This window comes from Chroicocephalus ridibundus, chromosome 2 (assembly GCF_963924245.1).
Source record: "Chroicocephalus ridibundus chromosome 2, bChrRid1.1, whole genome shotgun sequence".
Classification (NCBI taxonomy): domain Eukaryota; kingdom Metazoa; phylum Chordata; class Aves; order Charadriiformes; family Laridae; genus Chroicocephalus; species Chroicocephalus ridibundus.
In genome coordinates, this window is record NC_086285.1 from 32,207,907 (window position 1) to 32,233,930 (window position 26,024).

At 37.3% G+C, this 26,024-nt stretch overlaps 1 protein-coding gene across 2 annotated transcripts in view; it reads right to left on the reverse strand.

Annotated features, from left to right (window-relative positions):
* Positions 1 to 5,583: 5,583 nt before the first annotated feature.
* AGMO (alkylglycerol monooxygenase) overlaps positions 5,584 to 26,024 on the reverse strand; it is a 197,009-nt gene continuing 176,568 nt past the window's right edge. Inside the window, exon 13 of one of the 2 annotated variants that reach the window (XM_063324940.1) lies at positions 5,584 to 10,242. In XM_063324940.1, coding sequence (XP_063181010.1) covers positions 10,162 to 10,242 — 81 coding nt within the window. In that variant the 3' untranslated portion in view covers positions 5,584 to 10,161. Of the gene's footprint in view, positions 10,243 to 18,668; positions 18,705 to 26,024 lie in introns of those variants that run through there. The other variant, XM_063324941.1, reaches the window with a different exon arrangement.

Below are 26,024 nucleotides of genomic sequence, written 5' to 3' on the forward strand. Positions count from 1 at the left end.
CATTTTGATCAAGTGGTAGGGCATATTCACTGGTGAAAGTTTTGCAAAAACTGCATCAGGATCCATCCCCAAACTAAATTGTACCACAAGATGTCAGTATCCAATACAAACAGCTCCCATGCTCATGGGTCCCTGTGATCTGCTTGTGAACCTTATTCCAGTTTGGAGTTATTTTGAGCAACAAATATGTCCAAAAGATTGCTAGTCTATTTACAAGCAACTAGCTGAAGGACCAAAGAGACAAGAGCAGCTGAATAATTTTTTGCAAATAACTTATCCAGCCCAGAGCCCTATTGCTCTAGGAAGTCTTCTTGCTCTGCCTAGATTCCTGGACCCGTGCATTAATTTGAAGACACAAACACTTGGATGGTTCTACTAATGATAAGTCTGTGGCTCCCAGTCTTGAGAACCTTTGTATTTTAATGCAAATGTCTTAATAAAAAATTTCTGTCCTAAGCTACAAAACTTACAATATGCTACTGAACTTACCTTTTAAACCATTTCTTACAGGGAATTTGGCTAAGCCACAGTTTAATGAGTTTAGGATTGAGGAAATTCAATGAGACAAAAAGAAAAAACAACCAAACACAAAGGTCAGCACAGTTACCCGATTTATGTCAGCCAAGGATCAGGCTCTTCTTAGTAAAACACTGTAGGAAGAGGACCAAGCTGCTGCTTCTGTCTCATCTGCCTAAAAACACTTTTTTTTTTTTTCAAGACCAGCTTTGCCTTGGGATGATGAGAACCTCCAAAAGTTATAAATCTCAGTGCATGCTGGAGACCACTAAGTGTGAGCACACACTACAGGTCGCAGGGTTGCTTCCCACCAGAAATGGCAGCACCTGAGCACATGTAATCTAGAATTACTTCTTAGGGAACACAGTAAGGGGCTTTTTCATTTGCTTTTTACCTGTTGTTTCTTGTTAAAGGAGGGGTTACTCTTTTATTGCTCACTAACCCTCTCTGATGTGCAGGAACATTATCTGTGAGACTGTCTTCATCTTGGAATCAGTTCATTAGAGAAAAGTAGACCCCAGGTCCTCACACTTGGTGTTTACGCAGTTTACTTCAGTGACCACTCCCAGAGATTTTGTAAAATGGTCAGCCAGAAAGCAGTTTGAAACTGGAGAGCATCGCTCTTCTTGACTCTTAGAAAAATCTTGTGTGGGTAATGCATACACAGGAGAGGATGCTAGGGGCCTCAGCCAAGTTGGCTTTCCCCATTTGTGTAGTTTCCCTGTAGAAGGTGTAAGAAAGGCGCTAAGACCTTTCAAAGAATCCAGTGAGAAAAGGTCAAAAGCAGTGTCCTCCAATCGCAATTGTCATAGCACAGAAAAATCATTAATGGGATTTTATTAATCAGATTTTCTCAGACATCTACAGTACAGGATTTTATCTAGCCTATAATGCCATACTTGCTATAAGGATAAAGAAAATGAAATGTGAAATAAGCAATGAACACAGCTATGAAAAGCTGAAAAGGAAAAGTTTGTTAGGACTTCCAATGCATAGTTGAAAAAATTAACATATTTTCTCCAGACAAGCAAGTAAGATGGAGAAACCATGAAAGAAAAATATATTTCTACATAATTTTAGCTCAGTTTTCCCTAATCAGAAGCTGTTCCCCAGAGGAACCAAATGTAAGGACAAAGCCATGTAGTGTTATTATTTTGCACCTTTTTAACCTTAGCGTCTGCTGCATACGTAGTCAGTAAAAACAGAGGTTATGACTGCAGTTACCCAGAAATACTAGACAGTGGTTGAGAAATACGACTATGCCTTCTGGAAAACACAAAAGTATATCTACATATCCTATTCTGTGAGAATTCAGACATAAATCTCTACATCTTAGAAACTAAATGAATATCTTCTAACCAGACAAGCTGAAGGGCTCAGGCACTATTAATTCTGTTGCTCTGAGATCTCCTTAACAGGAAAATGGGCCTTACAGTTGAGTATTTTCCACAGAATATATTTAGACTACATAACTACATTTTCCATAAGTTCCATAAAATCTTCCAGAAAAAACAAAAACATCCCAGTGCACATTTTTGGCAAATTTGTCTGAGCTCAGACTGAGCAACTGAACTTGAAATGTTGAGTTACTTTTACTAATATTAATACAGTGATTAATATTTTTTAACTCTTATTAAAAGTAGCATTGGTCATTACTGGTTTTTTTCCCCACTAAAATCTGACTGCAAATCATCTCTGATAATTTCTTCAGCATATTGATAAAAATTAACTTCATAGCTATTACACTGTGTTACACTGCCTACAACTAGAGGAAATATTATCTGAACATTTGTTCATTCTGAAAACTCGAGAGATACACATTTTTTAGAATACTGGACCTCTGTAGCCACTAACCAGAAGTGGTTTCTGCTGGTGATTCTCAAGCACTGCATACAAACCCTGTATACTCATCCTGTTAACGGAGAAAATTACAGTAGGAAATGTAATAAATTATGCACTGTAGTGGATGTCTTTATATCAGCTTCAATGGCCAGCGCTACATCTTGCCTATTTTCATTATCTTGCACGTAAGTGCAATAGAATCTGACAGGACCGTAAGGATGTGTATTGCAAGTACATGACAAAAGCTCAAACCCACCAGCATACCATTTCATCTTCTTGATTCAAGTATTGGTATAAAAATCCGTGCTATGTATTAGAAGACCCACGTGGTCTGCACTTACCCAAGGCGTAGTGTGACAGAGAACTTCCTGAACAGGAGAAACCCAAAGAAAGAGTAACGGTAACAACAACGACCACCACCACCACCCACAAATAGGCCACAGGCACTGTTTCTGGACTGTCTTCTCTGTCGTATCTGTTCTTATTAACCTCCTATTTTGAATGAGAGGGACTTTGTGCTATTCACTTCCGTGCCTGATAGGCTTGTAACTGCCAACATCCTGCTGCACCCCCCTGCAAGGGTAACCCCCACACACACACCTCGCTGCCCCAACGGGGTCTGCTATAACCTGTGCTCCTCTCTCACTCTGCAACTTTTGCTGCCCAAGTCCACCTCCTCTTCCTCACCTGGAAGTGCTGGGGAAGGGAGAACGATCAGCTCACCTTGCTTAGGCTGCTTGACGTGGTACAATGCCCACCTCTGCCAACGCACTGAGGTCGCTCAGGCACACGCAGAGACGAGGTATTTTTCACGTAACATCTTAAGAGCTTGTTGATTCCTCAGGGAAAATATTACAGACTTCCATTAAGAGGTGCAAAGAGGAAGCCATTAGTAGTGCACAGCAAGTTTCCAAGGTCCTGTAACACCCAGGACTACGCTAACTAAATTCCAACGTTACCGCAGAGCTTTCTCACAAGGAGAAATCCTGGGGAAAAAAATACTGAGCAATAATTCTGCTTTTGTAGCAAAAACCATTGCCCATTGTTCTTCATTAATAAGGCCATTTACACACATACTACAGTCCAATTATCAGGCATAATTAACCATAATTAAACATAGGCATGACACACTCTTAGATTTTCTCACGAGCGGTAGGAATATGGCTGTCAAAGAAAAAAATGTATTAAGGCATGTATCTTATCATTGGTCATGAAGGCATGAATACATTACTCCTCCCTTACAGCTGTATTTCAGGGAAAATAAGTCATATATAAAATAAAACCAAAGATGATCTGACCTTCAATGGCAAACTTTGCTGTCAGAATCTTAGAAACATCCCTTTCATTTCTCCCACCGATCCCTGATCATCAGGCTTTCCTCTGTTAGACATAGCTGTGAAATCCAGTGTGTGGTGATGGATAGGAAAGTAGGAGTACTTGAGGCTTTCCAAAACTAAGCATGCTGATGCATACCTACACTGCTGCAGTGTATAACACCCTACCCTCCCTGAAAGCATTTTTTTTTGCACTGTGATTAAAAGAGCAAAAATAAAATCTGTGCTTTCAGAATGATTAAAGGTAATGAGTCAGCTGTGAGTCATGAGTGGAGAGAAGGTAAGGGGCTGTTAGAACTGAAATCACAAATGCTGCTGCTTGAAGCAAAGGAGTAATGCCATTATCTTCAAATAACAGGCTCATGACCTCAATGCAGGCAGACACCAGCAAAAGACATGATCGCACTCTGTAAGTTCGTAGGCTATTCTTTGATGTAAAAATGGTAGTTCAATTGTGTTACAGTATTTTTCTTTCCTGGCAAACATTTCTATAATAGTAATTTATGTGCTGATAAGTACTTACATTCAAGGTTTGTGGAAAAATGTAAGTAGCAGAAACACCACAAATTCCATAGTGTTTAAAATGTTCCATGATTTTCTTTATTCATTTAATCTCTTTTTAATCAAACATTATTACTACTGGGCTGCCTGCCTCTGCCCCAGTAAAATCAGCAGGTTGGAAAATAGTGCGTAAGGACTGTAACAGTACATCCTGAGGCAGAGAGAGACAGTGACAGCTAACGCACAGTGCTGAAGGGACAACAAGTAACTAGAAGGAATTAATAGCAAAGAAACAGGAGAGGGAGTAGAAACTGGGAAAAGGACAGTGCTGTGTTACTGGAATGGAAATAGAAAATGAATCATTAGAAGACACCAGACAGATATATACAAAATAAATAAATATAACGTTAACAATGTATGAGGCATATTGTGTGTTTTGATACTAGAAGAGTATGTACCTCCACACATAACAAACCTAAAGCAAGACAGAAGAGGTTTTTTGCAAAGATAAATAAACACAAGAGAGAGACAGACAGAAAAAATGGGAAGAAAGAGTAGAGGAGGAAGCAGAAAAATTTAGCAAGGGGCGGGGGGGAGAGGATTCATTTTGTATCACTTTTCTTTGCCAAACCATAAACACAAGGACACCCGACAGTTCATTCTTACTCAATGTTTCCACATTTTTCTGCTGTTTTCCATAGGTGGGGCAAAAATGACAAAGGACCGAGCCAAGTTTTCCATTGGCCCTGATATTAATATGGAAGTGCTTCTCCAGTGTGTGAGATATCTTATTTTTGCTTTACCTTGTGGTTTGTATCTGAGTTTCAAACTTGGTATTTTTACACTTCTTTCCTCTGTAGAAAGAGAAAATCCCGTAGTCCACAGTACATCTCTTGTTTGCTTTGACCAGACGAGCTGGGAGTGATAAGGGAGCAGGATGTTCTGTGGCTGAGGTCTGTGTGTCTGAGGGTTACCGAGGGTAGTGGGCCCTCAGAGAGCTGTCTCTGTAGCCCCCTTTGTTTTAAATTCCAAACTGAACAGGTTCAACACCAGCAGGGAACCAGGTAACCCAGCAAAACTCTGCCTCATGGCCGTTGTATATGCCTATGTTGGAACCTGAGGTTTTACGGAAAAAGGATAGACCAAGAATAGTTTTTTCCCATTCAGCATTAGCAATCCCAAGAGTTTAAAGATCATGAGTCAAGCCTCATGTAATCGCTAGGGTGGTTTAAAAAGGAAAATATTTTAAGACGTTACCTATTAAAATCTTCTTGTTTGCCTCTTAGATTTCGAACCTTCTATAGCTCATTTTTACCAGTCAGAAACATTTATTAAAGAAAGCAAATAAGTTAAAAAAAAAAAAAAAAAAAAGGCAGCAGTCACAGGATTCCAGGAGACAGATTTTTAAGAAAAACTTCAACTATGGGCAACATAGTTTGCATAATATTGCAAGACGTGGTGATGCTTTGAGCATTCTCTGAGAGTTATTGCTCTTCTTGATGAACTCCATCGCTAAGGCACAGTCCTTTTTATCACAAGTTAGAGAGCAAAGATGAAAAGTCCAAACAACTCTTACCTTCAGGGCCACTCAGCTTAGTAGTGTCTAATCACATGACATAAACCCCTGAAAGCTCACAGAAATTTGTCTGTTAAAAGGAACTTTAAAATATCTGATCAACTACCTCCTTTTAGATAGTGGTTGAGGTAACGATGTCCCTAATCCCACAGACTTGAGAGAAAACTGGAGTAAGGAAAATCAAGAGAAAGGACCATGAGTCCATTGTACATGGTATGCATAGCTTACAGCTTTAACTGTCATCATTTATCCATCAAAGGGCTCTGATTTTAATATTACACAAAGAACACCATGTTAGACACTTACGGGAACAAGTAATTGTGCAACTGTGTTACTTTTAACTAAAGCACCATCCCAAAGCTTGAGTTGCAGTAAATATTGCATCATTCTTGTTTCCATACAGGGAATGCTCTGCCCTGATCCTGAGGTCAGCAGCAAGTTTTTTTGGTGACTTGAATGGCGCAGGGTCAGGTCTCAAGTGAATACAGGATTCAGCTGCTTACTTCTGGGTTTTCAGTAACTTGATACTGCTGTCTTCATAGTCCGGGAAAGGCCATGTGTAGGGATGTGACATTGCAACAGCTGGAAAGAGCAGGGGCAGTCACTTTTTTAACATTCTTGCTGAAAAAAAACTTTGTTTATCTACATTTTTTCCCCCAAGGTGTGCCACTGGGGAGTTTAATGACAAACAAAACCAAAACGGAAGTCTTAAGCAATACCGCAAATATTACAAATATTATTTATGATGTTTCTCACTGGATATGCGAGGCTAGGGTTTTAGCCTGCAGAATATTTTTGTTTCCAGAGACATGAAACAGTAGCTTTCTAAACGAAAAATAGTTACTTGCACAAAATCTGTTAGTTCTGCATCAATACTTTGTTCGCTAATGTACTCACATAATTCACCTGATTTCGCTTGATCCTATACAATTCTTCAAACCAGGCAATACGGTTAAACTCTAAAGAAATGAGCAACGCAATATTAAAAAGGTGAGGGAAGAAGGGTGAATTACCAAAATGCCACTAATACATCCTAGCAATAAGCAATGTTTGCAGTTAGGATTCAATTAATTCAATTAACTTTATGCAATACATTAACTACACATAATTCAATTCAGTGGCCATCTAGCCTCCAGAGCCTCTTGATTACTCAAAACCAGAGGTCTTTGGGATGACTTTTTCACTGTATGCAGTGGCTACAAAGACAGTATGAACTAGATCCAGTATTGGCGTTAGGTGCCTAAAATACTGAAACAATCTATATTTAAAAACATTCATGACAAGCAAGTTGACAACGATATAGCTACCTACCACATAGCTAATGGGAGAATGATGCAGACAAGGGTGTTTGTATGAGCTTGTCCTTGAAACTCTCTGTTTTCTGGGAAAGGCAAACCTTAGCTTCCAGTCTGCATCCAAAGGATCCACCCAGTGGATGTTATCGTAAAGTACAAGACTCTCAGACACCCTTGGTGAGTCTGTTCAAGGCTTCAGCCAGAGGAGTCGTTCTGGGGTTCTGTGTTGCTCAGTATGCAATGGGAAGAAAGTCGTTCCTCTCCTGCACCTTGCTTTCAAACAACCTATACACAATGGCAAGTCCTTGGAAGTAGGAAATTGGGATTTAAAACCCGTGAAAAGAGGAAATTTATTTGGCTTTTGCTTTAATGACTAGGTTACCTTCACCAGCAACTTTTTATAAGGGACAGTTCTGTTAGACATGTTAGATGTTCCCAATGGTGGAGCTCCCCCCCCACATTTGGTTAAGTGGGGCTGTCAAATTGAAATGGAGGAATGTTTCATTTCCAGATTCCCATCAAGCTGAGAAATGAGACACTTTTAAGGTAGGAAAGCAAGGTTTCTGTAAAGTTCAGGATCTCTGAGAGAGCAGGCTGTAGCAGGGGTATGTTTGGATTATACTTTGTGCCTGGTTTTTGCATATTTCATTTATTAGAATTGACCTCTTTTGAGTACAACTGTTTTCTTTCGATCTTAGTTAAACTACTGTGCCTTTTATATTTGTCACTAGTTTACCTGTATTTTTTAATTTAATTGTAGGCAACTGATAGTGACTAGAGTGAGAAACTGTTGATTTATGTAGAACATTTACATCTTAATCTGAATTTACCTTTGAAATCACATTCCTTTCATTACTTCATGTAAATAAATTACATTCATTAGGATATCTTTAATTTCATTTAATTCAGATCTTCGTTATTGTCCTTTGAAGATTGCAGATTTTTAAATGCAAAAAAATGTTAAATCTTTATCCTGTTCCTGTCTCTTTGAAGGATTTATTTTGATAAGGAAACTGACTGTCAATATATTCTTTGTTATGTTACTCAGTCTTTATATTAAACTGACCTCAAAATATTCCTTTGAGGTAGATGTCACTATTACAAGTTTTGAAAATGTAGGCACACTAACTTTTGAGGTCACATAAGAAGTTTGTAGATTGTTTTCTATTTCTGGAATCAGATTCTGTCATTTTCTTAAATATCCTAGAATAGCTTTGTAAGGAAAAGATCCCAAATGCAATACTTCAATTAAGGTGAGAGACACCATCAGTACTTCCATCACCCCCATTCCACAGATGGGGAAATTCAGGCAAAGAAATGGTAAGTTTTGGTCAGAAGTGGTAATAGCAGAGAAAGGTCCTGACTGTCGCACCATTGTGTTAGTACACAACGGTGTACATGAGACTATATTTCCACTCTTGAGCTCAGAGGTACATAATTGTATTTATCCGTTTCTTAAAAAGACCTTGAAAGCTTACCTTGTTAGGAATACAAGTTTGAATTAAACTTCTCAACAGGTATTTAAAAACTAATTTCTTCTAGGCTTTTCATGGGCCAGTTTTTTCATCTTCTCATTATGTAAAGTGAAGACCCACAGGTCCTGTGTTTAAACACTCCTTCAGTATAGGAAGGTATTATCCTTACTTTGCATTCCAGGTATTAGTGCCTCTAATAAAAATAACACCTGCCTTCTCTGTCAAATATTTCAAGGTCTTTGAGCATAATCTAAAATGATAGGCAGAAGGCATTTGATACACAAATGGAGTAACTTAAAACTTGGGTTTTGAAGTAAAAAAATTATGTAAAATTAATCTGATACTATCACTAGACATTGGACCAATTTTATTTATATAACATTATTGTGTTTCTGACGATTTATTGGAAACATCCAATTATGTACACAGTGGCATCTGTTACAGCTAGATACTGAAAATATGGGTTAATTAAAAGCAGGCTATCTATCTAATCTGTCTGTTAACATGTCATTAACAAGGAAAATGGAATGGGAAAAAAACCCAACCCAAACTTAAATTCATTTTTTAATCCAGGTATTATTACTAGTTTGAAGCATGCAAGACAGCCTACATTTTTTAGCTACTTGACTTTAAGCACTTCTAAAAGTCTTGGAGCCAAATAAAAGTTGGAAGAGTGTGAGGAAAGAAAAACAACCCAGCTCCAATATTTTTGCCAGTCCTGCTGTTTGGAGACTCCCTTTACCATTTGTATTTAATTTTCCTATCTTAGCACAAACCATCTTTCCAACAGCTCCTGAAAGACAAGACGTGCATCTCCCCTGAGATCACCCCGGCAGGAAATTACCAGAAATTAAGGGCCCAGCCTTGCAAATATTTTGTCACGTGAGTAATATTAGTCAATGGGATACCCATGTGCAAGTGCTGGCTTCATCAGTATCTGAAGTTGGCAACTGCAGGTGTACTCCTTAAATAATTCAGTATAAACTGCAAGTCTGCATTATACAACACATACATTGTCCAATTTTATTGAAGATGTTTCAACTCATACTAGTTCAAGTTATTTTATCATGCTGTTTTTAATCATTTTCTTGCCTCGACTACTCATCCTCATGTAGCTGTATGTTATGAACACTGAATTGGGCATGACACTGAAATTCTAGTGTAATTCAATCACTACGGAAAAACTGACATTCACACATGTTTATGTTTAGCCTCAATAGGAAGACAGTCAGTCACTTTATACCAGGTTAGAACAAATACGATATTAATTATTCCTCTTGTGAAAAATACTTTTCACATATAATTACTAACAAAATCACTGCAAAATGCGATTAGTTTTACATGGTTTCTAAGACTTTGTAATCACTTCAATGTAAAAATATGTGTTGTGAATGAATATTTTATTTAAATTGGAGGGAAATTAAATATTTTTTTAGAAATCAAAAAAAATGAATACATATCCTAATGAATCTTTCAAACCTTCATATGAAATCACAAACCTCTCCTATCATAAATAAAATGATTGCGATTCAGTAAGAATCATGGTTGATTAATTCCAAGGAACATAGAAGGTTATTCCAAAGTGCTGTTTCCATAATTAAAGTGATGCTAGATCTGCTCTTTCAGTGATGTTTATCTTTGGATGAAATGATCCGCTTCATAATTTGGATTCCCCAGAATGCAGCGCAGAGGGAAAACAAGACCTACAACACAGAATTTAAAATGAGAAATATTATATAAGATTTTTTAAATTATACTTGTCTGTAAATATAATGAATGGGTGAAAACACAGAGCTCTCGAGTAGAAAAATTACACAAGAATTCTAGGTATACTGACAAATTCACTTTAAGAATGTATGCTTTCTTTTTTCAATTACTCTTTATTGTGTACACTCCTGTTTGAATTTGTTCTTTCTGATTTGTATCAAAACAAGGTAACTGGCAAAGTCTGCGTGACCCTCCCTATTTTGTAATGAAGTTTGGATTTGGAGTACTCAGAGTCATATATAACAAGACAGGATAATAATTCTGTCTACCTTCTGTGACAGAAGGTGGGTGCAAAAACGTTAACTGCTTTTTTGGCTAATGGTCTGAGGAATGCTGACATTGTAAGTTGCATGGTAGGATACAAATAAGTAAAGTAGCCTTAGATATAAACTATGGCAAAATAAGTGTTCTAGCTGCACTACAATAGATTAGTACTTATTCCCCAACCTGCTGTTTATGATAAGATATTAACTAGATTGGAAACAACTTAAAGATGTAATACTCTTTATCTTGTCCTTGGCTCTGCGCATCTTTTCTTTTTTCCATCAGTGAATTTTAATGAGAGATCTAATAATTTTTTTTTCATTAGTTTATTTGCTGAAAACTGCTTTGGGATAAGTAGGAATACTTGCAGGGTAAAGTCTAATTCAGGTAATAATAGCTTTTTCCAAAAACCAAGAAGGGGAGCAGGTTAACAAATGCATGCACATGTGCATATGTCAAATTTTTATATTTTAAATTTCCTGAAAGAAAACTTTGCTTTTCACTTAGACAAAAATATTTAACTTAAGACAACTGCAAAATTAAGACAGATGTTATGGGTTACTGAACTAAGTGAATTTTTTTACTGTGAGTTAAACCAAAGATATTTTGTTCGGGTGGTTTTTTCTTGTTGTTTGAGGGGACAGAGAAAATTGAAAAGAAAATGGATTCTGGAGTCAGGTTATAACAATTCTTTTATAAGGTCAATCAGCAATCAAAAGGTACTGACTAGGACAGATCCAATATTAACATTAACACCATTTAACATTCAACATTTAACAATGCATGGCCCAAAAATCTATTTCTGTCGTCTACACTGTCACTCACCAAAGTACATGAGATTTGAATGTCCAATGTAAATAATAAATGACCATAACACCTAAAAGGTACTAATTCTGTATTCATTGAAGGCAACACGATAGGATCAGGTCTGATCCCTCTCAACCTATCTTGGAACAGGTACAGGCTTCACATAATCTACACGGTACATACTTAGTAGCATGAGATGGGAGTAACACAATATATCAGTAAGTAGAATTCCAATTAAAAAAAACAATCAAATCGCCATTCAACCTCTATCAAGACAAATTCCCTTTGACTATTTTCATTGAAAGCTTTAATTCTACTTGTGCACGGGTGGGCTGTCTACTACATTTAAAACTTCTGATGACACTGTTGGTGCTGTACTTGTGGTCCCAAGAGTCATAAAATTCTCACCAAAAGACTGACTTACAAGAGTTTCAGACCTTTAGGGATGAAAGATTTAAGTTCTTTTTTTTTTTCTTGCATTATCACAAACACCTTGTAAAACTGTAGCTCTATGTTAGAGCTACAGAATAGAAAGACATTTTAAGCAGTGCTGCAGGCACATACTCTCTGTGTTTTGTGAGATGCCTTATTTCTGTGCTGAGATGCCCCGTAGAAGAAAAACAACTACAAATAACTACCTGTATTTCTGATTTGGCTGTTATGTAATTGGGATGAGTGTTAATCGTGACATACATAAAATGATGATTTACATATAACATGCTCTTACTGTGGAAAAACTCTTTGTCGTGCTATCTCCAGAAACAGATCTTACCCACTTGTCATAATTAGTACTCCTCTGACACATTACTAAACTCCTTTCATTCCTCACCTCAGAAAGATCACTCCTATTCCTGGAAGATGCATTAAATATAGAAGTATTTCATTTTCAGAAGAAGCACATTTAATGACTGAGGTGCAGGGCATTTGTAGGGGATTAATGACTGCTGGGAGACGATGATCACCTGAAGAAGTACAGCCATGGGCCATTAAGCCCCAGGAAATGTCCTCAGCTAAAGATAGTTATTGCTATTATAGCCAGAAAATGAAAAAAACATCTCGGGTGAATTTTTCTTTTTAAAATGGAGTTATGCAGTTTCTTCTTTCTTAATTAAATTCTCTATTGTGAATTTCTTAAAGCATGCAATCAATGCTTGTGGGGGCGTATTTCAAATTGCAGTTATTACATCCAGAATGGAAAACCGCATACTGCACATTGTGGATCTGCAGAACAAGTTTGGCTTCACAATTCTTTGACTTCACAAATAAAAGTATTGATTCACTGCCTATCAATGTCAGGACTGCCAGTACTCAATGGCAATAACGTATTCATGAAACAATAATGCTGCAAGGTTGTGGGGGACAGGGCTCGAGAAAAACCCAAACATCAGGGAAAAAAATTAAGGGGCCACATCCTCCCTTGCATGACAGCAGTTCTGGCTGGCTCTACCGCTATAATGCTGACCTACCCCCAGCGGAGCCAGCTGTATGGGGCTACCAAGCAGAAACTTGCTGTGTAGGTTGGAGTTCAGTTTCTTTTGATTGCTGCTACATATTTTGGAGTTACAATGCTTGACCCACTTGAATGAATAGTGCAATCAGGTGATGTCAGCAATGAAAAGCCGAGACAATACGTGCCAGAATTTTGAGCAGACAGTAGTGTAGGCAGCAGGAAGCAGCTGAAGAGCATTCCACCAGGCGACCTGAACTATAGTTGACCAGTATTTTTCTAATGCCCTTGGGAAAACGTACTTCCTGAATCCTATGTGCAGATATTTTGCAGTTTCTGTTCAACTCTCTCACACCCTAACAGGTTGGGTTTTGTCTTCGGGGTAGTTTTTTTTAACTCCTTTGCAGTTTCCAAATTATTGTCACAGAAATTCTCATTTCTTCTTGTATTGTCTAAACCAACTAATATTTGTCCTGTGATAAAAATATTCACATCACTTCCTAATCATCATTTTCCTAGTTCATCCAGCATTGAAATAAAAAGATAGAATTAAATAGTACACTTTTTTTCTATTTTTACACTGAGAAAAGTTCCCCCCCAACAATATTACATAAGAGCAATAGTTTTACTTCTGTCTTGAAATGAAAAATTAATGTGGACAATGGTCGTATATGGAACAGCTAGGCCTAAAAGCAGAATTTCTCACAACCGTATACCCAGCAAAGTTAAACGCAAACTTTTTGCCACCTTAATATAAGCACTTGTTACATTTACCTGTTCAAGTAGCTACAGATTAATTACAGACTGTGCTTTAGACTGTTGAAAGAGGACAGTCCTCTTCCAAATATTTGCATTACTTCCTTTCATACAGTTTTTCTATTTCCATACAGCCCGTGAAGAAGCCTACAGAAATGTAAATAACATTCTTCACAAGAACAAAGGCAGCTTTACTAATGGATTCACTGCAGAACTGAGTCTGCTTTTCACAGGAAATCCCCACTGGAGTGATCGAAGTTTATTAGGCTGTAAGAACTACTTTAAAATCATTAGCTAAATTCAGGCACCCACTTCTGCATGATTAGCTTTGTTGTTGATCACTAATGCTATTTTCTGCTGTTTTCTCTTTTCTATATCTGAGTTGCCTAGACATAGTGTCTTTCCTCTTGCAGATTTCATCTGGATAGAATTACAAGGCTTCAGACATTGGTCTAGAAATGTAGACAAATGTCTAGGTAGCCCTGCTTTAAGGAGGGGGAAGAGACTCAAACCACAAGACCTCAGATCCATTCCAACCTAAATCAATGATTATCTGACACTTCTCAGATTCTGCCCAGACGTGTCCACTCCAAATTTCGCTGCAGAGACAATCTGTAACTGTGCAACTGATTGGCTATATCTGGGGTACAACACCATACGAACAGGTGTGCTCTTGATACTGAACTATCTGAACACTTCGGTGCTGGGTAACACATATTCCTTAAATTTGCCCTTGGCTGTTCACATCATAAAGTGGACTTGGTGCTGGCAAATGTGATAAACAATGAGCCCTCTCAATGTGGCGCTGAGAATTGTTTAACTGATAGAGCGAATCAAACATGATTAAGGTTCTTTTTGTATTCTTTATCTATAAATCTGGACATGGCTTCTTCAAAGGAACCAGAAATCATTTCATACTATCAATATTAATGATAGAGTAATTTTTAGACTTCATCTGAAAGGGTTGTGTCTGGGTAATGTCATTGTCCTTTTCTAGTAAAGATGGAGATCATGAACTGATAGAACAGCTATTAAAAAATACTAATATTACTAAAAAAATGCTTGAATAAATTATTCCAGATTTCACAAATACCTAAGTGGTGCTGTTTTCACTAATACCATTGCCGTTTTCCCACTTCTGTACACAGGACTGCCTCAGGCGCTGAACTACACAGAGGAGATAGAAAATACATGTCTCAGAAGTGGGGAAAGTGGTTCACTATTTCTGGAAGTCAGTATTTGGGAAATAAACGCATGGATCTTCATTTTCAGTGCAATGTTTTAAGATGAGCAGTCTGAGACTAGTAGAGAAATGCCATGGCATTAACAGCAGATCCAGAAATCACTGATCTTGTACAGTGCTCAGATTAAGAAGATTGTACTAGCAAAAAGTTGCAATAACAATACCTGGAAAGGGAAACCAAGAAACAAGAAGGTTCTTTCTCTGTTTGATGCCTTCCATATACTTGGAAATATATGGAGAAGGAAGTGGGAAGCTGATTTTTTTATTTTTTTTATTTGGTGAAGGAACTGTGGATAGAGGGGAACAGGGACAACTACGATAGTAGTGGCTTCACAGCATTTATCCATGATTTCTGTAAAAGTAGCAAGCTGTCTGGAAATTCTCCATAAGAGAGAACACACATTCAGACTATTGGTGCAGCATGTATCTCGCAGATTCAGCATGTCCCTGACCTAGAACAGGTGTGTATTAAGAGACTTTTGGCACACACAGGATTAAGCCAAGGATCTTCACCTGCCACAAAGCATATTGGTAGTTCACTCACAGACTGGTTTCTTGCTACTATGACATACCTTATTAGTTTTATACTTCATTATTAACAGATAATGAGAAAATAATAGTGAAGTGATACATACATCTCATTCCTATTCTGTTAAATGTTTTAAACGTTCCTTCTTTTATTAAAATATGGTCTGAGACTCTAAAGCTAGATAATGCATGAAAACATAGGCTGCAAAAGACCCCGTACATTAGAAGGCTTTTATTACCTATTCAGGAGAGACAAAGAAAGATCTGGAGAAAGGATATATATTCTTCTGTTGCTTTCACAGCTGGGCACATCCCCAGTATGAAATCAAGTGCGCTGCAGAGATGCCTGAGCTAGCAAGGACATAAGCTGCTAAATCTCTCTCAGCACAGCACCAGGTTGACTCTGACTTTCCTGGCATTGCACACAAGCTAGTAAGTCACATCCTTCAGCTAAATACAGGGGGATTTTTACACAGGCAGTGCTAGTGCAGTTATATTTAGCCCTAAAATGGCTTATGTGCATCCAGCATGGTATCTTGTATCACGTCCTTCACTCAGGAGAAACCAGTCTACAGCCTCTCAAATCACTTGTGTAGATGTATGTATCCTATTTAACTGTTACCTATGAAATTCCTTCTCTCTTGGGTCACAGAATAATCCACAACCTAAGCACTAGGATTAGGAAGGTTTTACCTCATTCCCCAAAAGACAAAAATCCCACTGAAGTGGGAAGCTTTGCCGTCAGTCATGTGAAAAGGAACTCCAAAGCATGTTAATAATTATTAAATCTTCACCTTGCGATGAGCTGATGCAAGCTGAAGACGGTATCAACGTTATACTCATTAACATGTACAGAAACTCTCTGCATCTCTTCAGTAAGAAATTTGTTCTAAAATCTGTTATTGAAACATCTGAGAATACTTCCCACAGTAAGTTACCTAATTCCATCTAGATCTAACGATTTAAATCCTAGATCATTCTTCAGTGTTTAGCCATGCCAAGTCATCCCCAAAGTAAAACCCTTTTAAACTAGAAAAGTCTTCTTAGCTGTTCAATGAACATTTAAAAATAACTTCTGGACCGAGTCTGTTTTGTTGTTTTGCAAATACATTCTAAAAAGTTTATTTAGTAATTATAAATTCTCAATCATCATCTGAGCTTAAAAATTCCATAAAACCTGCAAATAAAATATATACTTTCTTACACATTCTAGACCACAGTAATATTTTAGAATTTCTGTTTATTGTTCTTTCATATTGCTTTAGTTTCATTTTTGACAACACAGTACTGAAAAACAAGTTCAAAGATCAACAGTTTTAGAAGACTTTAATTTGGAATATCACTCTTTTTATTTTAAATATTCATCAATTTTTCAGTCTCCATTTTCCCTCAAAGTCAAGAAACAGCAGGCGTGGAAATTTTCTCAACTATTATATCTTAAACGAACAACTAAACCCAAAGTTTTCATAAAAGTTAAGAAGACAAAACTTAATCTGTAAACATACCAGTTTAATCTGTTGCAGGCTAACAGGCCAAACGAGATTGAAAGAGTTATTAATAGCTGTTTGTTGCAGAAACGAAATATTTGAGATAGTCCTGTCTCAGTTTGGCTAAAGCTGTTGAGTTTATTTTCTTAAATATTTAAACAGGAAATGTACCCATTGAGATGAAACTTCTCATTTACTTTTATGCCTGTCAGCAGCTGTAGCATAATTACATACACCCCACTGCATCACTTATAGCTCAAACACAAATTGGAGGGTAAACCAGACATCTGCAAAGAACTATTTCACTTTTTAAGATACTATTTAAATTATATGTAAAGAGCAGTTTAATCTCCTTTATTCAGAAATATGAAGCTCATTTTAGTTTAATCAATAGTATACTGCAGAGATCTTACATTTAATCAAATTTAAATTGTTCTTTTAGGCTAAAGAATTGAATTCTTTTAAATGCAATATTTTATGTGAGAAAGACTGGACGTGTATATTTTTGGGATAAGAGTAAGGGTATTCTTTTTGTATGGTCATATGTTTAAGTGAAGTTTAGGTACCATACTGCTTAATCCTGTGTTACAGTTTTTACTTAAAAGATGGAGCAAATTCATTTAAAGGAGCTCATGCAGGAGGGACTTTTCCTTTATGCCTGCAACCTTGCTTGAAAATAGAGGAAAATTACAGCTACAGAAAAAAAAAAAAAAAGAAGATTTTAGTTTTAACGCAGAAGAAAAATTGCTACACATAACTTTTCAGAATTTGGACTGGATATTACCTATCTGTATAACATTCACCAAATAGGCATCTACAGAGATAATTCAATCTCTTCAGTTGCTTCATTTTTATGCCAGTTTAATACTATACTGTCGTTTCAAGAAAAACATTAGGTAAGTCAGTGTCCAATCTCTCCATCATTAACAGACAGAAAATATTGTGTTTCTACACAGATGGTTTCATTTCAGAGCATGGCTATTGTGCGTAGGCACCCTGGCAGGGTGATGAACAGAACCAAGTGCACTCTGTCAGCCTGGAGAGCTCTGACAAAGGTGGCTCCAAAGTGGAAGATCTCCACTCACTGGTATACTAAATATCCTCTTGAGAAAAAGTTGACTAGCTACGAGCTCCAAAATGGGAGTTTTTCCATTGTGTGGGGGAAAAAAAATATTAAAAAAATAATCCCAGCCTTTAACTATAACCCACAGACATTAGATCACTGACGGGAAAAACTTTGCTGCAGATGTTGAAAAGAAGTGATGGGAAAAAGCTGGCTACTGTGACTAATGGCAAACGTGAAAGAAAGGAATAAGAATGTGTAGAGAGGGATAAAAAAATTGAGTGACAAGCAGAAGGGATTTCCAGCACAGTGAACAAACATGAGACGAAGATTACTCTTAAAGCCAACATGTCATAAGGAGAAATGAAAAATGGAGAACGTAGAAGGCTGTTCTCAGCATAAAAAACCCCAACCCAAACCAAACAAAAAAACAACTTCTGAATGAAGGAAATGGGTTAATATTTATTGATAATGTAGAGGAAAAATTTTGCCATAGAAGATACATATCCAAGTTAAAGATAGACAGAACACACCCATCCTGCTGGCCAACCCTCTTTTGAGGCCAAAAGCAGTAAACTGTGACTGTTTTTACTTTCCAAGGAGAAGAAAAATGCGCTGAGGTCAGTCCAGCCCTCTGTCCATCCCTTTACATGGAAAAGTAGATCTCCTCCTGGCTATTGGTGTCTTTCTTGCCTGCTCTCAAGACACTCTTCCTGTGTTCTGGCTTGTTGCTTCTATTCTTGTCTGGGGAAACTCCCATCCCAAAACTCACCATCTTTTGATTATATAAAAGTCGTTGTCATCTATGTTAACCACAGACATTCAAATCATTGATATTACTACTCATTATGTCAAGCTAATGTAGTTGTATTATTTAATTAGCTCATACCAAAAAAAAAAAAGAAATAAAACTAATGGAAGTGATCCATGTGACTTTCTACTAGGAAAATTAGGGAAACACAGTCTAAAGGAAACTTCTGTATGGAGAGTATAGAACTGAGTGGAAGAAACCTCTAGGAAGGAATAATCAACTATTATATCACAAAATGAGAGGGAAATCAGAATTTAGATTAAAAACCAGGCATGTATTATCATAATATTATAAAATACAAAGAAACTATGAAACATCTTTCTTTTTCTGGAATACAGGAGGAGATCACGGAATCACGGAATCTTCAGAGTTGGAAGGGACCTCTAGAGATCATCTAGTCCAACTCCCCTGCTAGAGCAGGATTGCCTAAAGCACATCCCTCAGGGCTGCATCCAGGCGGGTCTTGAAAATCTCCAGAGAAGGGGACTCCACAACCTCCCTGGGCAGCCTGTTCCAGTGCTCTGTCACCCTCACTGTAAAGAAGTTTTTCCGTGTATTTGAACGGAACTTCCTATGTTCTAGCTTGTGCCCATTGCCCCTTGTCCTGTCGCTGGGAACCATTGAAAAGAGCCTGGCTCCGTCCTCCTTAGACCCACCCTTTAGGTACTTGTAAACATTAATCATGTCCCCCCTCAACCTTCTCTTCTCCAGGCTAAAGAGTCCCAGCTCTTTCAGCCTTTCCTCATAAGGGAGGTGCTCCAGTCCCATAATCATCTTGGTTGCCCTAATGTAATGTAATGAGATGTAATAATGGTTTTAAAAAACTCTGGAGATCCTGAAGAAAACGTGTAATTTAATAGAAATGGAAGATAGTAGACTTAAGAGAAACCAAATACAAAAACATGCAGTGAGGAATAATCATTAGTCAGGAGTAAATCAGAAAAAAATTGGAGAGTTGGAGCAGTTCACAAGCAAAATATATCTTAACCATACAGAGCTGATACAAAAAGATGCCAGTATCACTGTGGAAGATATTAACAGAAGCATTTCATGTAGCCCCTGTGTATTGATCCAGCTTACTGAAAGGTGATGAAGTCCTTAAGGAAAACATAGATAAGCTAGATATAGTCATGAAGTAGACAACAAGTATGATTTTAGAAATATTTAGAAAAGATATATGTAGGAAAGGTTGAAGAAATTCTGCTGTGTATTCTTGAGAAAAAAAAAAAGACTCAGGAGGGGCAATAAGATTGATCTTCCAACATGTAAAAGAGAATACAGAAAGAAAAGAAGATTATAAGCTGCTGGTCAGGGTAATACAAACACCAAAAAATCTTTTTAAACTGAAATTTTCATTAGATAATTGCTAGCTCTAAGGATGCTATAGCATTGTTGGCTAGGTAAGGAAGCTGCAAAAGGTGTGTAAATGGTTAGATAGGCATGTGTCTATGGTGTAGCTGTACTTGATTCTTCTTCAGTGCAGGCTCCCCACCAGCCTGGTATTTCTGTTTATTTACAATGAATGGAAAAGGACTCTTCACCTCTAACATTTGCTAAGATCTACTTTGCTAACATCGGTTAATAAAGCTGAGACTGTTAGCACATGGAACAACCATTACTTAGCAACTATTTTTTTGCAATAACCAACCTTGTGCCAGACTTCACCGATTTCATTCTCAGATGTGGTTGTCACCTTAATAAAAGGACAAAAAAGCAGAATCTGCTGCTGCTTTAATTTTTTTTTTTTCTTTTTTTTTCCAGTTTCTGGCATTGGACAGGGTTGAACTTGCTTCCTGTCGGAGTAGTCATAGGATTATTACATTTAGAGATCAGCTTGCATTGGCTTTTCAGATAATAGTTGCGAAGACTGATGGCGGAAGCATGAGTGGGCTCGCTCCTATTTTACACTCAGCACACACACTACAGTAAAAACACGGGACTGCATAGTCAAAATCATGTGCCTCTCAAACTGTGAAAGAATAAGCAAGGAGATATAGTAAAAGCTGGGGATGCTGGGGTATTCAGTTTGCTTTCCTTGCTATCGATTGGGCAAGACACATAGTCGTTACAGCTCCTTAGCTGCAAAACAGACAATCATTATGTTTCACCAAAATAGACTTAATTTCCAATCCCTGTCTTACTAAAAACTAAGATAGTTTAATTCACCACAGCAGTGCTAAGAAGACAATGACATGTCAAAAAGGCATAGATTTGGCCTTCTGATTTTTTTCTCTGAAAAGTCTTATATTCTGAATTTGTACTTTTTTTTTAATTATGTTCTTGAATAAACACAATGAACTTCCTGAAAAATCAGATAATTGCATGCATTTCTTATATCACTCCAGCTATTTAGCAATCTTAGTTCCATAACACGTGGCGCTGACCACATGAAGAGCTAAAAATGGTGTGAGAATTTGTTTCTATGTCACAATTATGTTGGTTTAAAAAAAATCACAAATCTCTATATCATTAACAACTGCAGAATGTTGGAAAAAATACCAATCCAGGCTTAAGTTTTATAGAAATGTATCCTTTTCTTATTCTAAGGTTTTGGGTTGGGATTTTTTTCCCCCTATGTGGAATCCTAGATTAAAAAGGATGTTGTGCCCTAGATATGCTTGTTTTGGAAAGGCTACTTGGTATTGTTGTATTTGTATGTCAAAGGGAGGACTGAAGTCTCAACAATTGTTAACCTCTCCCATGGTGTGCTAATAAAAGGTCAGAGGCCCACATGTGGCTTGCAGCCTGGGGAATTTCAATGTTCTGCCAGGGATGGGACCGCCCGACCGGTTTCTCTCATAAGTTTTAAGCCATAAACTGCATCCTACTTGGCTTGCTGTGCCAAAACTGGACCCAAGGGTATCCAGAGTCTTGGCTGATGGGAAAAAATGAGTGCTTCCTATGGAAGCCACAGCTGTTTTCCTGAGAGAGAGAGAGCACAGATGCTCAAATATTTCTCTACTTTCCGTTTCTGACTACCTGTTCTGGCAGCAGTTCCGAGAAAGGGGGAGGACAGAGGCAGGCATCCAGCTGCTTTCAATAAGCCTTGGCAGCACAGGTACTGATTGCCTAAACACTAAAAATGTTCAAAAAGAATTTTTTCTGGATTTCAAACTATGAAAAAAAAGGTGAGAGCATGCACTAATGCTCCCCATCTTCCCCTCTTGAGCAGAAATTTAGTGATCAGGGTAAAGACCTTAATTGTGAAAGCAGATACCATTTCATGGAAAAAATGATACTGCATACTATTGAAAAAGATATCACTCATAGAAGTATGTGTGTCTATACGTATATGTACACAGAAATTCAAGCATATACATAAAATATTTATATCCTATGCATTTTCTAGAAGATTTGTTTCTTCCATCAGACTGTAGGCTGGATGTCACAATATGGATTTGATTTTGAATTGTGGGGCCATATTTATCCCAAGTGTAACTCTGTAAGTCAAAGAAAATACCTATGCAAAGTTATATTATACATTGGCTTGGCCAAGAATTGTATGTAAAATCAGCTACCTCATAAATTTCATTGAAATGACATTACATTAGGATGTGGCTTATTATACTGTTTAGTAACTGTTTAGCAATTATTCATACCTGCCATTTTTTGCCTGTACGTATTGAGTCCAATGACCTTTTCATAGATATACTTGGTCAAAAGCGCATGCTTCTGCTCTGGACAGGTTACGTAGCGGGTTGAAAACCCTTATATTGACATCCTTCAACATTTTTCTCCAGTTCTATCTTTTGAAGTATTATATAAATGTCTTAAATGGACTTAATTAGTCCAATTAAAGCACAGTTAATTAATGTAAGTAAAAATGGAATAGGAGATAGTTATAGCTGATATGTAAACAGCAGAATCGCACATACCTAAGACTGTAAAAACCCTGAATTTAATGCTTGTTCATTGTTCAGTGAATCAACTGAAGCACTATCAGTTAAGCTTACAGTTCACTAGTTTATTTGCTTATTTTTAAGGACAGGTCTCTCAGTCTGGTTCACGGCTGCACCTGTTTGCTACCTGTAGTGCTCTGTCAGTGCCTGTCCCTTCTGTCACAGCCTCTCTTCCTATGAAATGAAGAAACATCTCTCAATCTACAGGGAAAGTAAGCAGATAATCAATGTTGTCTGCAAAAAGCTTTGGGAAAGTGCCTTGGGAAACAGCAGCTCTATAAAAGTGGTAATTCTCCCCAACAGACAATCAAAAAGGCATTGTCTTCACAAGACATCCCAATGACTGCTTAAAGGCCCTCAGCAGGCTACTTGAACAGCCAGCAACCAGTCTTCCTCAGGGCTCTCCCTCTCCGCTCCACTGTTCATCAAGACCTTTCATTTACACTCAGTCCCACAATTTTTTTGTAGTTTTTGTCTTGTTCGCTGCCTAGACATCAGACACCTATTTCTACTTCAGTTCAATGATCAAAGTATGCTACCAATGCTCTTGTAGTAAGACCTAAGTCGCTCTGCTAGCCACTACATTCCCCAGACAGAGCAATAGCTTTGGTTTGACAGCTTCCACAAAGGTATTCTGTAAGTGGGTGTCTGAGTGCTCCTTCAGACCAGAGAAGCTTTAAAGACGGTGAAGTCAAATCCAGCATGGTAGATACAATATTTCTAAGCCATAAGGATAAAAAGTTGGATCCACGCTGAGTGCTGATCTCATAGCTCAGCCACGCGGGCTGCTGCTCCCCCCTTAGAGGTAGAAACCACCAGCAAGATGGATCACGTAAGAATCCTTCTAGGAATGGAACAAGAGGAAGAAAGTGGTTTTGCTTGAGCAGATCATGAGAAGTCAGCGAATCTGAGCTGGTAAGGAAGTCACAAATTCAGAAAAGGAACTACTGTATTTAAGCTCAAAACTGTTCAAACAGGGGAAAGAGTTATGGGAATTCTGCTGCGTGTGTTATACGCTGAAGCTTGATTCTGCCCTGTCTCGCTTTCTCCTTTGCAACTCATTCATTGCACTTCCAAAAGAACCAGTGACTGACCTTTCTGCTTTCTTGTCCAAGTATTTATAACGTAGAATCTGATAACCTAGCTGCTAAAAAGTGAGCAATCCTCCCTTTTTTCTCCAAACTAAGTTACAGAGGTCTTTAAAAATGTCAGATGGCTGCCCAAGATAAAGTGTCCCTTTGTGACAATAATTCCCCACTACCTATTTAAATAAGAATGTAATCTTTTTCAATTGTTCTGCTAAGGATCAAAGACGTTTTGCTGATGCCTAATTAACCTAGAATTAACATAGGTAATAGTATATGTTTATCTCTAGTTTTAGTTTACTTTTTTTGAAATATTTTGCTGTGCTAGCTCATTTAATTATTTTTCTAGCCTTCAACTGACTCGTTTTTATTGAAAGTACCTCCAATTTTTATGTCCTTCAAGCACTCTCAGAATAGAAGCTTTTTGCTGTTATGCATATACATCAGCAAAATCATACTTTCAGCAGTACTATAAAAACACAACATTACTTTTCATTTTTGTTGAAAGCCTGCATACTTAAATACTGAATCATACAGAAAATATAGAAAATAAGTATGTTATCATAAAAATCATTTAAGCAGGAGAGTGAAAGGGGACAGGGTTACAGAAGTGTAGACACACTTCTGACAAATTCATATATACATGATATAAGATCTAATCTTGCAACCCTTACTCACAAAAGTAATCTTATTGAAGTCTATAGGAGTATGCACATAAAAAATATAGGATTAACCCTGAAAGCCTGAAAGAAATCCACTTATTTTTTCAGCTATGAGAACAAATATTGCATCATAAAACAAATGATGTCCAGATGAGTAAAATAGCTTTAGCAACAAGATAATCTTATAGAAGACTTATAGGCACGTCTATAGTGATGACAGATAATAGAATCTGAGGAGAGGCAATTACAGACAATTTGGAATATGGCATTGAGTCTCCTCCTGATTGTTAGAGAAATTATTGTCAGATACTGCAGGAAGATTAGTCTGTATCTAAAGGGATTTACTACTGATATCATAATAACACCATCAGAGATAACCGATTTTTGGAATAAAGGAAAAGCTAACTCCTTTAAAAAGTTTAAAGGTTTAAAAAGTGACTTATAAGCACCTCTAGCTGACCCCAACCAGAGGAAAAAAAAATGAATGAGCTATCCATAGACTGAAAAATATCTTATCACAGTCTACAGTATTATGTAAATGCATTCAGGAATAAAGACAAAAATGAAGAGGAACCAAACAAGCCTGGACACAGATGTTGTGTTTTTGAATAAACAAACAGGAATTCTTCATTAAATAAACCCACACAATGATTTAATTCAAATGCATAGGTTTGTTCTAACTGTATCTCGTAGCTTTCTGTGGGACCTTATTACAGGGCTGATTCTGATCCGTGGAAGAGGAATTGGATCAACATCCTTTACTGTGCTCACCAGGCCATAAGCCATGCTAATATACTGGGGAACTGTAGGACCGGAGGTGGATCCCAGGGGATCTCTTCATCCACTCAGGGTGACCTGGACCTAGCATCTTCCACAGGCTGCTATGGAGCAAAGGCAAAGTCCACTTTGTGATGGTATCCCTATGTACAGTTTCCCAAATAGGCCTTGAAAGGGCTTATTGTAAAGTTCTTCTCCCACGCGCATCCATAATAATGACAAGTAATAATTGTAAAGTGAAAAATATATTTTTCGTATTTTTGTAATTTTGCCAAGTGGTTCATTGGTCTTATGAATTCAAAGTTGATTCCTATGTGAATTTATATTCAGTATTGAAATATAATTGTCTGGGAAATACGAGAGAGAAAGAAGTAACATTTACTTACATGACTTTAACATAGCTAACAAATTTTAGAGTAAAAAAATATGCAAACCTTATCAGGCCTATATTAATGATTTTATCTTCATATACTGGGATATATTCATTTAGAAAACAAATCAAATGAGAGTTCCATTTTGATGGTGTAAAACCTTAACCAGGGAGTTGTGCAGAAGGTGTAGGTGATTAAAAATGGAATAAAATATGTAGTATGACATGATATCTGAAAGTAGGAAATAAGGGCAAACACATACATCTATCATTATTCTGTCAAAATGTACTGAAGCTGTTGTGTGGGACTGATATGACTGGAGCCTATTACAGCAATGAGGAGTGGGAAGGAACCCAAAAGATATAACTTAATCAACTCATAAGATATAGCTGCAGATTTGTGTTTGTTTTCTTTTGAATTAAAAAAATTCATTTGAGAATTATTTATCTCCACGAAAAAGTTTGCTATGTTTCTGTAAGGTATGTTTAGATGTACTTTTAGAAGAATAATTTATTCAA